At 44.6% G+C, this 15,760-nt stretch overlaps 1 protein-coding gene across 2 annotated transcripts in view; it reads left to right on the top strand.

Moving 5' to 3' along the window:
* The window catches only part of CC2D1A (coiled-coil and C2 domain containing 1A), a 203,486-nt gene that overhangs the window by 71,345 nt on the left and 116,381 nt on the right, over nucleotides 1–15,760 (top strand). For both annotated transcript variants that reach the window (XM_085600484.1, XM_085600483.1), the window contains 3 exons: nucleotides 11,882–12,004; nucleotides 12,269–12,327; nucleotides 14,101–14,217. In XM_085600484.1, the coding sequence (XP_085456610.1) occupies nucleotides 11,882–12,004; nucleotides 12,269–12,327; nucleotides 14,101–14,217 (299 nt within the window). The remainder of the gene's footprint in view (nucleotides 1–11,881; nucleotides 12,005–12,268; nucleotides 12,328–14,100; nucleotides 14,218–15,760) is intronic.

Below are 15,760 nucleotides of genomic sequence, written 5' to 3'. Positions count from 1 at the left end.
AAGGAAAGAATCAGTAAAGAATCAAGAGACAGTTATCAGCAGAGACACCTCACCTACTGCTCCATCATTTCACCCCACTTCGCTCAAGGGGAGTCCATTGCTTGAACCGGGTGAAAGCTCAGAGGTGACACCACTCTTCCGTGACAACACGTCTGCTCCACGGCGTGAACTTCCACCAGGCCAGTGTAGGCTCTCCTTTTTAATACAAATTCAAACACAACGAAGCTTCTAGCAAGCCTCGCCCCCTCGTTCTCATGAGAGCCCGTACCAGCCTGCTCCAAGGCCACTGCATCGGTTGATCAGGTCTTTGCTATGGCTCCGAGAGAGACCATGTACATTCCTCTGATAAGAACCAGTTCTCTCTAGTCAGTAAAGTGCGAAAAACAGGAGAAGAGCAAAACATGCCCTCCCCACCTCTGTAGCTTCGTGCAGGCACAGAAAATAGCTTCAGTCATGAAAAGGGAGTTAGTTAAGCCATGCACACAAAGGCCCAAAGCAAGATGGAATCAGAAAAGCAAGGATTACATGAAACCATGTCAAAGGCAATAGTCAGCACTGCCATAAAGCAAGGAAAAGTCAGAAATCAGAATGACATGAAGCCATGTCAAAGGCAATAGTTCAACACATAATTCACATAACCCAAATAACACTATAGACTTTATCCCTCAGTATACAACATTGAGCACATGTGTGCACCACCACCCACAACACTGCACCTCAACATCCCATAGCTTCTATTCTTGGCAAGACTATTCTACTAAAAGACAGCAAGATTACAGGACAGAAGAGAAGCAGGCATATGCAAACCCATCCTACATTATGGCTAGAGTAACATAACACACTTAAGTCAGTACAAAATGGTGGTGGTTGAGGGTCATCATAGGGTGTCAGACCACAAAAGTGGCTCATTCACTACAGTAGTTCTGGCACTGCCATTGCTACCACCTGTAACAGAGATTAGGAAAACAATAATATGAACAGAAAGTAAACCGGGCTCTCTGAATTCGTTTTACTTTCGGTCTTCTCCACTCTTTGCCCATCATCGAATGATAATTATTGCACCTGATAAATTCTGACCAACACCATGTTCCATTTTTAGGTCTCGGCTTGGCAGCGCATGCACCTCATGCGGTGTCTCAGCGAGATCTAAAGTAATCTGTAAATTGGCTGAAACTCCGTGTAATTTCTCCTGCCTCTTGAGATTCGCTTAACTCTGGCATTGCTGTTCTTAGCTTGCTTTCTGTTGGCTGTTGATCCGATGCATCAGTTCCGTTTTTATCGGAAGCAGCACCGACCAACTACAGTTTTGTTGCGCTGTAGGGCTTTGTCAGTTTCGTTTAGGGACTACTTGTTTTTAATCACCATGGCGCCCGCTTTGTGGGCCGCTATACGCACATGTTTAATATGCATGGGCGCCGCGGTGCCCACTTTCATCTCTCGGTATTTGCATTGTTTACATTCCTTGTAGTGCTCGGGCGCACCACTCGTAGGCTAGCAGATGACAGTTTCATCAGCGCCGCACGCTGCCACTTAAACAATAGGCAGTCATGGACTGACTTGAGCCGAGCACTAACGGGACCGACCCGCACGTCAGGCCAAACACTAAATGGCTAAATATTAGCTTCACTAGCGGCGGCGCCCGCTTTCATCTCTCGGCATTTGCATTGTTTACATTCCTTGTAGTGCTCGGGCGCACCACTCGTAGGCTAGCAGATGACCCTTTCAGCAGCGCCGGCAGCTGCCACTTAAACAATAGGCAGCCATTGACTTACTTGAGCCGAGCACTAATGGGACCGACACGCACGTCAGGCCAAACACTAAATGGCTAAATATTAGCTTCACTAACGAGTGACAGCAAACCGAGATTGAACTGCACTGGAGCAAAACCCCTAAGCACAACTCATTGCACGCTAATCCAAAGACTACAACTACCAGTGCATCGGGATGTTAAATGTTTTTATTGCTGAGCACAACAGACTTGTTTAGGACTTGTGCCCTGTCACCCTGGAATATCGCCGCTTCTTGTGGAATAAAACAAGCCAGTTACACAGTAACCTTGTCTATAGCAGCCCCTAACATGCATTGCACCATGCTGTATTCACTTAACAGAGCTCAGTTTAACACGTCATAACATTCCACGTCAGAGCATCTTGGGACTTAAATACACAATGAAATATGTGCAGCGTGGACTTGGAAGAGCGAGTCTGTGTTTTGGCGCTAGCCGATCGGTGCTAATGTCATTGTGTATTAATCTCTTTGGGCAAAACTCTCGTCAAAATTCCAGTGTACTTGTGTGCTTTCTGCCCGTTGTGCCACAACAATGTTGTTTTTACACTCCACCCCATTGTAAACTGCTTTCTCAGGTATCTGAAGTTTGCCGTCCTCGCGTTCTCGCATTTGCCTGGCACCACGAGTTTACACAAAGCCTCTCAACAGTTGGGTGTGTTAATGCACCTGTTGCAGTAATTATTGTGTAACCTTAGTCTGCTCCTACGCAGTCTGAGAAACGTTGTGATGCATAGTAGTAAAATACGTTATCTGCGGCACCAACGCACAGTGGCATGACATCAAGCACTATACAATAAATACTAATTATTGTACCACTTTCCAATACTCCCTTCAACACGCCAGATTCCTTCTCATATTGCATTTGTATTATTTTTGCATTCATATAGCACCTTCTTCTCCTGACGAGGTGTTGAAGCGCTTTGCACTTGAAAGCTCTGGACTGGGACTGCATGGTTTGTTGCCTTCCAACCGCGAACCGAAAGGCATCCGCTTTTATTGGTGTTATAATCTCAGATGGATTGTTATTATTATTAATTCGGGATATCCTGAGGTGTGCAGTTGACCCCTGGGGTGGCTGAAACAGACTGAGGGGCACCAGGCATAAGGATTTCAGTGTTTGCGATTACAAAATAGGTGACCATAATCTCAGGGGGCATCTCCAACTTTGAAATGGGGTATCTTCATTCTTAAGTTTTATTTATGAGTGTAATAAACAAAGGCAAAACTTATCGCAGCCCCTTAAATGATAAAACTTTATAAAATACATACACTGATCAAGTTGCTTGTCTAATATCGGATGAGTAAATACATTGCTGTCTCCTGTCAATGTCATATTTAAAGCGTCTCCTAAAATAATACCCTTTTCCCTTCCCTGCATAGTTCAACTCATAATCACACCCCTTGGAACTCTCTAGCTTTATCATAGCTCCTAAAACCAGGCGGTAGCTTGTTCAAGAATTGCAGAGGATGACTCAATGCAGTGATGTGGTGAAGCCTGGCTGAAGCCACAACAGACAAGCATATTCAAAACATACCACACGTGACACACCCCTCATAAAATGTCTTGCACGTGTTTCACCTGCGGTGCTGAACACACATCGGGCAGATGTAGGGATCTGTACCATCTCAACTCACAATAGCTCCCTCTGAGGTCAGCACTAGGCTCTGAATGACTGTAACTGACAACCATTAGTGGCCCCAGAAACGACTGCCCCTGCGGCATAACCCAGCGCATGAGTCTGCAAATCCATCTTAGGGTGCACTTAATACACCTGTGATTATCAGGAAGACTGTTATGTTTTTGTCATGTTATGAAGAAGTAAGGCAGCAACCTTCTGTCGGTAGCACCGAATTACAGCAACAGACACCACAAAAAGGCCTTTTTTTCCCACTGCACAGGCCTCATGCAGAGGCAAAATTTCGTTTTTTTGGGGGAACTGTTGGAACACTTGCACTCTCCCTGCCTAGCTTTGCCTACCCATCTATGCAAACAAAATGACATTAATTACCTACCACAAGATGCACTAATGTCACCTGTCTCATGATAATGCTTTCATCCGTCCACCCCTAGAAGCACAACGTTTATCACAATGGTATGTCAGGAGTCACTAAATTCACGAGTCAATTCCTAAAGGAGCAACATGGATTCTAAACACTCGAGACTTACAGAGTTCATCTTTCTCTGGCGGCTGTAAGAAACCAAGGCAAAACGTAACACTATTTTTGTTTTGTTATTACTGTTAAGAAAAGCGCGCGTCCGCTTCAGGGACACCACGCTTTCTTTAACCTTTATTCATTTATGTTTTTAATAAGTTCTGATACCTCTGGGTCTAGCCAGTGCTATATAAAACTCTGCAAATAAAATAAATAAATGATTGTTGTTTTCCACAAAGGGAGGATCTACTACGCAGTAAGAAAACGAGCATATGCTATGCAATAGGTGTCGCATTTGCGAGAGTTTGAGCTATCGGCATTGTAAATAACAATGCCTTTTATTTCTGTATTTTTAAAACCTGCAATCGGTGCGTAAACATGCACTTTGTACTTGCAGTCATTGCTTATGAGAAGCAACGCTGGCAGTAACTATGCGTCTTTTACTGCGAGCCTTCCTTTTCGTAAGCAAGGACTATAAGTACAAAGGGCGTGTTTATACACCGCATACAGCTTTTCGAAACACATAAATACAAGGCATTGTCGTTTACAATGGCAATAGCTCAAACTCTTGCAAATGCGAGACCTTTTGCATTGCAAATGCTTGTTTTTGTGTGTGTGATAAATATTGAAGCCTACCCAGGCCACCCATAATTGAAGCCTATCTGTAATATGTGGTCTAGTAAGCCTTGGCTGATTTGCTAAGACCCTTCCGCAGATGTTTGCCAAAGTGCAGTATCTGCAAGATTAAGGTAGGTGTTATCCTAGCCCTTCCCAGTTACACGTTTCTGCATTTCTCTTTGCTTCCACTCCATAGTTTCAAAGGCAGTTGGTTTTAGAAACCTGGTTACAGTTCCCAAGAATTGATATCTGGCAAATAAGAAAATTCTCATTCGGAACATAAGAAGAGACTACCAAAGTTGGCTTCCGGTGTTGCAGCAATTGGCAGCCACAGTGTTAGGGAAGGGTCGGAATGACACACAATATAAAAAGTCTGTTGTCTGGGAATCGCCTGTAATCACCGACATTGGGAGAGCAGAAAATGAAGTATTATCAGTTGTCAGATGACCACTCGCTTTTTAAATGTACATGGCCTGGGTGCACCCCATTTCTGATTTTTCCCAGAGGCCCAGAGAGCAGAAGGCCTAAAAACTGGTACTTTCTAGTGCATCAGCATTGGAGAAACAGACACCTAGAAGGGCACATCTTCCAGGTTGGGTGTCGGTGATGAAAAAAGGCTCAAGGGATACATAGGGAACACTCCAAGGCAGCATAATATAGACAAACCAGCATTCACAGACTATGAAGAGAAGAATTAGAAAAGTGTGAGTGAATACAAAATGAGCATAACAAGAAACCTAAAAACACAAACTAAGTCAATCAATCAATCAATCAAAAAGGCTTTATTTCGATAAAAACTTATCATAAAAGCATCACAAAAAAAAAATTTCAGTTCATTATGACTTCAAAACCATTTTTTTACAATAAAAGACAAAACATATCATGAGTAAATTTTTAAAAACAGATTGAACAATTGTTTTAAGCCCATTAATTCTGATACGCCATGCCCAAGATAAAAATTTAGAGAGGGCACAAGCATACAATGGACGAGAGTCGGATCTTAGAATGCGTAACGCCTCAACATGCTGTCTGGTACCTAATGAACGGCACAGATGTTTAAGCCATCTTTTTCTTGGGAGTACATACTTTTGGCATTCGAATAAAAAATGTGCCACAGTCTCATGCCTAGATGTACAAAAAGGGCAAAACTTTGTTGTCTGTGCGGGGGGTTTCCATCCAGATGTAAAAGCATGAAGTGGGAGAGTCCCGGTCCTAAATTTAAAATAAAGGGTCCTGTCAAATGGTCTCTCTATGATGTCTAGATATAATTCCCGGATTGGCAGGTCCTTGAAACTCAGAAAGTCCTCCGTAAGTCTGCCCAATATACAGTTAGAGTTCTGTTGGGATGCAATCCAGTTCCAGTATAGGGTTTTAAGTGTAGCTTTCGGTGGAGAGGACCTGCTTTCCCATGCTATACTTAGCCCCAGATTGCAAAGGAGGGATTTCATGTCTCTCAACCATTTAATCTTATACCACCCGGGAAGTGACATTACTTCGGAGAGGCCTTTAGCATAATTAGCTAATTCCGGGACTCGCCACAACCGAGCCCATAACAATAAAGGGCGAAATTTCGCCAACTCGTCAATAGGACGGCAACCCAAATCCAGCATCAGTGGGGTCGTAGGGGTACCCTGAGGGAGTGACATGATAGCCCTACAGAACTTTCTCTCTGATCTTGCCAACTCACTAGAGTTGCATGAGCCCCACAACTTGGCCCCATAAAGAGCAGAGCTAACTCCCCTTGCCATGTAAATTTCCATAACTGGGGCTATAGGTCTAATTGCACAAGAGCGCTGCCCCTTCAAAATAGCCCCTGTAACTGTTTTATGGGTTAACAACATCTTACATAGATGTGGGGCCCAGAGCATATTATGCGACAAACGAATCCCAAGATAATCAAACATATCCACCCTCTCCAAAGGTAGATTGTTCAACCTCGGGGGACGCACAGATTTCTTAGGTAGATTCATAACAAGGTATTTCGTTTTATCAACATAAATTATTAGGCCCCGTTCTGCGCAAAAAGACTGGAAGTTGTTTAACAATTTTTGGAGGCCCATTGGAGATACGTTCCCCCGCCAGGGATGGTTCGTCTGAAGGATCTTTCAACAGATGCTCAACCACACCATTAACGTAAAGAGAAAAAAGGGTGGGAGCCAACACACAGCCCTGGCGAACCCCTCTCTCAACCGGAATTCTACCAGTTTTTTCTCCCTCCCTGCCCCATCTAATATGAGCAAAGGTGTTTTCATGCATCCTTACAATTAGTGATAATATGTAATGGGGTACCCCCATATCAGTGAGAACTCTCCAAAGGGTCACTCTGGGCACTAGGTCAAAGGCAGTCTTTAGGTCGATAAATGCGAGATAAAGACTGCCCTTGGCCAGAACCACCACCTTCCAATATACTAGCAACAACCTAAAAGCTTGTTCGATTGTGCCAGTACCCACTCTACACCCTGCCTGGAGGTCGGAGAGGATGTTATTTTCGCCAATCCATTGGAGTAATCTAACAAGCAACGCCTTGCCAACCACCTTTTGGGTTATGTCCAGCAGGCTTATGGGTCTGTAATTGGATGGGTCATCCCTAGCCCCCTTCTTGAATATGGGAACAACCTCTGCCCCTTTCCAAGATGCAGGAATAGGTGCACCCTTACTGATAGCATTAAGCAAGGTGTGAATTAGTTTACCCCATTTCATAATATCTGAGCGCAACAAATCCCCAGGAATGCCGTCAGGCCCAGCTGCTTTTTGGGGCCTAATGGTACTAATTGCGTATTCGACTTCTTTGATAGAAAAAGCGGGATCTGCCAGCTCTAACTCCCAAACAATGGGAGAATTAATGGAACCTGAGATACCAGTGGCATGATCGACCCTCAAAGGTGAGACAACAAGATTTGTACAGCCCAACGCCCGGACCTGTTCTTCATTAGGGGGAGCTATAGCAATAACACAGGCTTGGTTAGAGTATAATTTAGAAAAATGAGTAACCCACGCCTGGCTAGTGATGTTGCATGTTATAATATCACTATCCGGTCTGCTTCTGGTTCTGATTGCATCCCAGAAGCACCTTGGATCCTTCCCAGAACTTGCCTCTTTTAGGGTACATCAGTATTCTAAATCCCACTCCTTTCTAGCATTTGCCAGGGTTTCCTTATAGTTTTTCCTGGCTACCTGTATTTTTACTTGGATTTTGCTTTTAATGGCTCTAATCAGAAAAGTTTTAGCATGTCTGCAAGCAGATGTATACCAATCCTGCTTACCCCTATGATTCCGGGCTGTCATATTTTTACCTGTACACTTCTTTTTCAGGAAAACATTCCCAATGGTCTCCATAGTTCCCTCAAAAATAGACGTAATCCTTCCTATAGAAGGAAGGGCTAAGTCACTATTGTCCAGCTCCATTTGGGAGGCGGTAAGAATTGCGTTGATGGTGTTAAGCTTGATTTCGTCCCCTGCAAACAATTTCCACTTCAACCGTCTCCCACAAGAGGAGACGGAGATAGCGTCTGTTGACCTGCAAGATGGTTTAATCATTTCATACGGCCAGGGATTTTTAAGGGACAAAGAAAGCAAATTATGATCGCTTTCAATAGTAGGCAGGACTATCATGTCCTGGACCAGACCCCAAAGAAAAAAATCAAGTATAATATAGTCAATCCTTGAGGTATGGTTATCTCTATTGAATGTAGCCGCACCCATTGAGTCTGAACTTGTGCGGCCATTGGCAGCTCTTAAGCCAAACTCTAGCGTCAGGGCATTCAGCTGGATCGCTGTTCGTGACCACTTTTTAATCGGGGGGATGGTTAAAATCGGGATGCCCCATCTAGCATCGTCCTCATCCGGGTCAAGAATATCGTCTGATGTGAGAGGCTCATAGGTACAGTTAAAATCTCCCGCAACCAAGACTTGGGCTACAGCTGAGTTATTTCTAAGTTCCAATTCAAGTGTAGACACTATCGGTGAAATTGAGCCATGTTTGGTACCTCTGGCATAAACATTGTACAAATCAAGGGTAGGACCCATATGGGGACCTCTTAAAGAAATTCCCAAGATATCAGGGGAATTGATTTTTTTTGGGTCAATTCGGCAATTCAAAGCAATGCTAACCCAAATAAGCAAGCCTCCCAGGGGCCGGCCCTTGCCGTTTCTAGGGAGACCTGCTGGAGCAAAAAACGTGACGTATCCAACGCGATGGAACGGTTCTAGGGACCAAGTCTCCTGGAATAGGCAGATCGTATGAGCCTCCACAAGAGCATTCCACTCGGTTGAGCACAGTTTCCTTTGAATGCCTGCTAGATTCCAACTTAAGATCTTTATAATGCCCAAAGAAATATAGCCATCAGTTTTTGGAAAACTAGTGCGTTCAATAGGAGGTATAGATGCAACTGGTGTAGAGATAGGGCATAGGCATGAAGTTGAAGCCGGCGGTGTTCTGTGAACAGCTAGCATCTGGGTGGAAGGAATAGGGTTAGTGTCTATGCCATATTTGGGTGAAGGACTATCTGGGGATTGAGGCGAGTTGGAAATAATATAATTGGCGCCCTTCAGGGCATGCCCTGTACATGATAGTGGTCAGTCCACTGCGTCTAAACAACGAAATCTATTGGCCAGAGGTATGTCACTCCAACCTACAGTGGAAGCTGCACCTCTTCTCTCATGGCCCTGCCAAACATCCCACACCCTTCTTCCATCCCAATTACCACCTTGTAGCCTATTCCTTTCTGGAGTGATAGGGCAGTAATTAGGCAAGGAATAGAAGAAGGAAAGCCTTCTTGTCTCTATTCCATCTTGCTTGACCCATGTCCCGCGACGGCAGATATAATCCGCCGTATGTGGATTGTCGAAATTAACTATAACACAGTCCCCCCGGATCCGTTTCTTTTCACTACCCAACCAGGACACCCTGCGTACCATTAATATCTTACTCGCACAGGAGGGTGGAAGCGGTCTATTAGTAGTGAGCCAATGCTGCACCTTGTTTTTTAGAGACCACAAGGGCTCCTCTGTGTTGGGCCTTAGACCTGGGACACCTGTCATGATCACGACATATGGGTCAGCTTCAGCTGGTAAATGTATACGCTGACCATTCGTGACCCCATTATTGTCGTTGTTATACGCTGGCCCTGGAGATTTAGGTGATGTACAAGTCAGGTTTACAACAGGGGATTGGGATTTAACAGGGTCCACAGCCTTCTTGCAAACATCTGAGGATGACTTAGATTTTTTATTGTAATCTTTGGATGGTATTTGGCCCGTCCTTGTTGCTATATTAGTTGTTTTTTTCGGTTCCCCGGGTGTGATTAGCCCCGCACCTATCCTTACCTCTGGAAAATCATTCGAGGAAGATATATTCCTAGGAGCTAACAGCTTTTCAATGTTTGAAAGTGATAATGCTATGGGTTGGATATGGGCTTTAATGAGTTCACCTATTCTACACAAAAGTAGGTTGTTAGCCTCACACATCTTGCATCCCTCCCCCAACCTAGCAGAAACTCTAGGAAAAGATGGATTCGAGGGAGGGGCAGGAGTATCCATGACCACACTCTGTGTGAGTGAATTTTTACTTTGTGGCCGACTAGCATGGATTTTGTTGTTGAATTTACGTTTACATTTTTTCGCCTCCCTATTCTTCTTAGTTTTGGGAATGGCACCCTCCCTCTTCCCCCTTATTTCATCCATAATGGGGGACTCCTGCCTTAAGCTCGTAAAGAGAACAGGCGTCCTCTCGAGTGCCTCACTAGATTGCATGTCCGAAGTGGCCAAAGATGCCGAAAGATCGACCATATTTGGCACTCCATGCATCTCGGTCTGGACAGTAATTAAAGGCCTAGATTCCCTTGGATTTAAGGGTGACTTGGATAATGCTAAAGTGCCTATAGAAGAACGTTTTGCTAGGGCCAAATCTTGGGACACCCTACGTTCCAAGAGCGATATGCCTTGATTAATAGCCTCGTTCGCTCTGGTAATATATTGGTCAATTGGGCCTGTTAGATGTTTTGGGCCTTGTGCTGATTTGCTTCTACTACCCCTCGTCATCATTATACTACTTCGATGATGTGGGTAAACGCAAATATAATCAAAACAAGCTTAACAATTCACCAATAGAAAAATGGTAATGCAATAAGCAACAATTGCAACACAGATGATTCCAAAGCAAGATTTGGGGAAAGGGCCCAAACCAATCTTACCCGGTCTTCAACGGGCTTGAGAGGGCCCACCCTGGGACGTACTTCTCCCAGGCGCGAGAGGCTATTGGATACTTTGTGCGACTACGAGTGCTCTCACGGCCACGTCACAGCACAAACATTAGGGCAACTGAGAAAGGAAGAAGTCCCTTGGTAACCTACTTTAGGTCTCTTCAACCCTAACCGCAAACAAAGCAGCCTTTGCACGTTAAAATACAAATCAAAAATGTTAGGGAGATGGCCCAGCCCAGTCTGTTCCGGGCAGTGACGGGCAAGGACGGGCCCGCCCTTGGCCCGGGCTTTGCCCGGGCGCTGCCCGCGCGCGTCCCTCGCTGCGGTGGCACCCGGCGGCTTTTGTGGTGTGCCAGGGCGCCTAGGTGACGTCACCCGCAGCGCCGGTTGCAAAGGATGCTGGGTGGGGTAGTTCTTTCAGGGCTGTTCCCCTCATGGCGTTGGAAGATGCAGAGAGAACCAGGATTCCCCCGCTGGCGAAGCCGTTCCCCTCACGGCGTTTAAGTACTGGCAAGCAAAGGTAGCGTCGACTCCTATAGCGCGTCTAACTAAGTCACAAACCATATGTTGCGCATAAAAATACTTACTGTTTAAGGAGCAACAACAACATCTGCTGGTTTCGTGGAGGGTTGCATATTTAGTAAAGTTCCACATGTTGTTGACCCTGCGTGTTCCAAATTCTATTGTGTGCTTCTGAAATATTTGTGCATTAGGGGGATCTGCAATAAAATTTACCTCTGGGTCCTTAAAATTTAGCTGTACCAGTTGCAGATAATTTGGGAAATGTCAGTTTCAGTATGCTGCCTGAAATGAGTTAGGCTTGCTTAGTTTTTGGTTGAATTTGGGAGCTCTGCATTTATCTGCTGCTTGTTGAGTCAATAATTTGAACTTGTAATTGCATAGCTTAGATTACCGATTCTCTAGATTCTGTAGTCTCTGAGATGTGTAGCTGTTCTATCTCCAGATCTTGAAGGACTGGGGCATTCCAAACCCATTCCCTTTTAGGTATCTCTGTTTTAGGATGACTGAGGAAATGCACAAACTGCACCCTGTTACTAGGTAAGATCTTCTTTGCTTCTGGGCACTTATAACCTCTAAAGGACTTTCACCTTTGATTTTAGGTGCCTCAGGCCCCTATGAATGCTGAGGATTTTACCCTTGCTCCACGCCGTGGAAGTAACGTAACAGCGAAAACGACAGCACAGTACACCGACTTGATGGAGTTACTAAAGCAGCAGCATGAGGTGGGGCTCATTGCATTACACTCCTACTGTTCCCTTCCACCTCTTATCCTAAGCTCTCAATTTCCTGCGCGCACAGAGATGACTGTGTGCCCTGCTGTAGCCCCCCGTTAACCAACCCCCTTATTTATTATATTCACCTTGCGCAGTTTGGGTATTCTTCCATCATCTTTCACCTCCAATATAGCATCATATTCTTGTTGAATGGTGTTTATCTGAATTGGAACTGATGCCATGGCCTCTAACAATTTCTCCATTATCATTCAGATGTGTATGTCTTACTCAAAGCAGTTCACTCACCTGGGGAACATCACAGAAACAACCAAGTAAGTGCTCTAATACCTTCTCTTGTCTGCTTCAGCATCTTCATAGTTTTTCCAGCCCCCTCTCTTGCTCTGTTCCAGACCCTTTCTCTCACTCTGGTTTGGCTCCCCTTCTTCTTGCTGTCTTACTTTGCTGCTGCCCTGTCTATGTCTTGCTTTTTTTGGGCCGCTGCTGTCTGGCTGTGCTTTCGACCCTACTATAGAATTCCCATTTCACTTCACGTCATCCAGACATCCTATTTAAGACCTGGACTGCCATTTATCATACAGTTCAATTTGGGAAAGAGTTACTATTAGTTTGTACCCATTTAACAAATTTTACAAGGCAGATGTGTCCAACCTAATGCCCGGAGGACCCAATCTGGAACAATATGTCTGTGTAAATTCAGATCACTTGTGTGTATCTTATGTGGATATTTATAAAATCTGCCACTTATCTGGATCTAGATTGTACACCTTTAGACTAGGCACCTGATGATAATGATTTATTATATAAAATTCTAGGACTGAAAATGTGTCCTACACACATGAAGCTAATGGCAACTTTCACTCTGTCCTGTGTCCTGGTTGGTCTTTGCTCGCCTGTCTTATCCGAGCTTTTGCAGTACTCGGTCTTGATTGGTTCAGAGTCTCCCCCAATCATCTTGAGATAGATGCTTAGCTTACCTTCAGCTGTCTTTTTGGGCTCTAGTCCACCTTTTTCCTGATCTCTGTGACCATCGTTTCTCGATGATCTCTAGATTCTGTTTCTCTGAGCTCCAACCACCTCTTTGCCACTGGGATCTGACTCCACCCTGTGTCTTCCTGGACCCCTTCCCCACCTGCGTCTCTCAGGGCTTTGGCCCCTTCTTCTATCTTGCGTCCTCTGACACTCCATTTCTGTCTTGGTAAGCTCAGCCCCACCTCCTTTCTCTTTGGTTCGTCCCTTCCTCTTTCCTGCACAGCTCTGCTCCACCCTGCCCCATGTCTCTCTTACCTCTGGCGCCCCTTTGGACTAATTTGGCGATGTTCCAAAGCCCATTTAATTTCTACCTGCCACCTCTCACATGCTTTGTACCTCACTCAGTTTATTCCAGGTTGGGCCCCCTTTTCTGTATCAGCTCCAACCCCGTTTTGCCTTCTTCTCCTGCACTTCCTCCTTCCCTATCTTGCATTGGATTGCTTCTTCTCAGTTTTGCTTGGTTCTGGCCATCTCCTGATCTGCTAATACCCCTCTCATTCTTTTTCTCGGTTCTACCCTTCTCGCTCTCTGTTGTGCCCCCTCTTGTTTTTGACTCTGCTCATTTTTTTAGATTGTCTGGGAAATCCCATTGTCTTGCCTCCAGATTTGCTTTGCTCTGTTTCTGTGTCACTAGCGTCCAAACTCCCTCACCTCATCCTGGTCGCCTCCGATATCCCACCTCTTTCTGCCTTTCTTGACTCCACCCCTTCACCTTTGTTTCTTTTGACTCTGCCCCTTTCTGTATCTCTTAGCTCTTAGCTCTGCACTCTTGTCCGGTTCTTCTCATGCTCACTGTTCCAGCCCCTTGTCAAAGGCTATCTCTACTCCTGCCCTTTTGACACTCAATGCTTCAGTCCCCCCTCACTCTTTATACTCCCAATTCTCACACTGTCCCTGTGCTTCACTGTCCTTGCTCTGAATCCTCTTGTTTTATGCCAGCCCCTTCCTCTGCGTTTGCATTTTCTGCGCCCTGGCCTCTCCCTAACAAATTCAATGTGTAAAGTGCCTTATACCTTGGGATCTCAGTGACCCTCACCTGTTATTTTCCTGCTTAGGTTTGAGAAGATGGCAGCAGACTGTAAGAAGAACATTGAGATTTTGAAACAGGCACATGCCAAGGGTTTCCCGCTTCCTAAGTTTCACTATGAGGAGCGAACTTTCAGTATTGTGAAGTAGGTACTCTCCTTATAGCCATTATATGACTTTGACAAATGTTTCACAGTCCTCACTAGAGCTTTCTGCTTTACAACTCTTCCCGTCCTCTCACCATAGCTGCTATGGCAGATAAGGCACATGGTTCATCATCATCATCCTAATTTGCAGGATTTTGGTGACTCTTAGTGGTGAAAATCAGGAAGACATAAAAAAACACACTAAGGACATGTTAGCCTCTCACTGCTCCTGATACTACATCCAATCCAACCGATGGTTGTTTTTTATCACTTTGCTGTATGCCTATTATTTGCAGTGGGCAATGGATTGGCCTTTTCAACAGCCTGCACCATTAATGATGTAAAGTCAGATTTTCTCTACTACTTGGAAGATCAGGTGAGAGAATTTCTTAAGATAAATGAGCGTATAGACTCTCCCATTTTAGTATTTAAAACATTAAACCTCTTTCAATGGTCAGATTGAAAGCAGCACCACAATTATTACCAAGTCTGAACAAAAGATGGAGGATAATTGTCATTGTGAACATTGAGAATTGTAAACTGAGCACTTAAGGTCTATACAGATTCAGCAACCTATTAAGGTTGTGAAGGAAGCTTTAGCCAAATGTTCTATGCTATTTGAACGGGCGTCAGGAGGAACTGACCAGCCATAGGGATGAAAGAGACTATGGCCATAGGTGTCATTATTTCAAATAGTGATTACCTAATTGTGATTCTCTGAGAAGCGCATTTAGGTAATCTCTGTTTGTATGTATGAAACTCCATGAGTTTCATTTAGCGTTTCCTAACGGCTCGCAAATCGACCTACCTCATTAATATTAATGAGGCAAGTCATAATTTGCAACCCATTAGGAATTGCTAAAATCACAGGGATGGTGGCCTGCTGGGGTCATTGTCCTTCGTAAATGCTGGCTTCCGATTCGTTAATAGGCTTGTTAGTCCCTCTTTAGTACCGCCTTGTCTTCATTAGTAACCTCCCATGAGGACTGGCCCTTTTAGTTCGATTGTCACACGGTGAGTGTTTTTTAGTCTGTAAGCACTATTTTCTTTAAGTAGTTCCTCCTACTCAAGCACGACATGCTTTCCTGCACCATTCAGCCCACCATGCGCGCTTTCACTTTCTAGGCAGCCCGGGACAATGGAGGCCGCTTCTTTGCATAGGTCTCGCATTTACAAGAGTTTGAGCTAGTCTCATTGTACATGACAATGCCTTTTATTTATGTGTTAATTATCAAAACATATAAATAAAAGACATTGTCATTTACAATGCCAATAGCTTAAACTCTCGCAAATGCGAGACCTATTGCATTGCAAATGCTTGTTTTTTAAGAGCAGGCAGTGGACAGTGGAAAAACATTTTTACGAACATTCACAAAGGGGGAAGGGGGTCCCGTTTGCAAATGGGTTACCACCTGCTTGAAGTAGGTGGTAAAATGCTAATGTTTTTCGACTGCATTTCGGTCACAAAGCATTCCTACTTGCTGCTGCAATTCAGTATTAGGAAGGGACGCCCTAAACAAGCCCCTTCCTAATACCAAATCGG

This window comes from Triturus cristatus, chromosome 4_2 (assembly GCF_964204655.1).
Source record: "Triturus cristatus chromosome 4_2, aTriCri1.1, whole genome shotgun sequence".
Classification (NCBI taxonomy): Eukaryota; Metazoa; Chordata; class Amphibia; order Caudata; family Salamandridae; genus Triturus; species Triturus cristatus.
The sequence above is the reverse complement of the archived record's forward strand: the minus strand, read 5'-3'. Positions and strand labels throughout refer to the sequence as shown.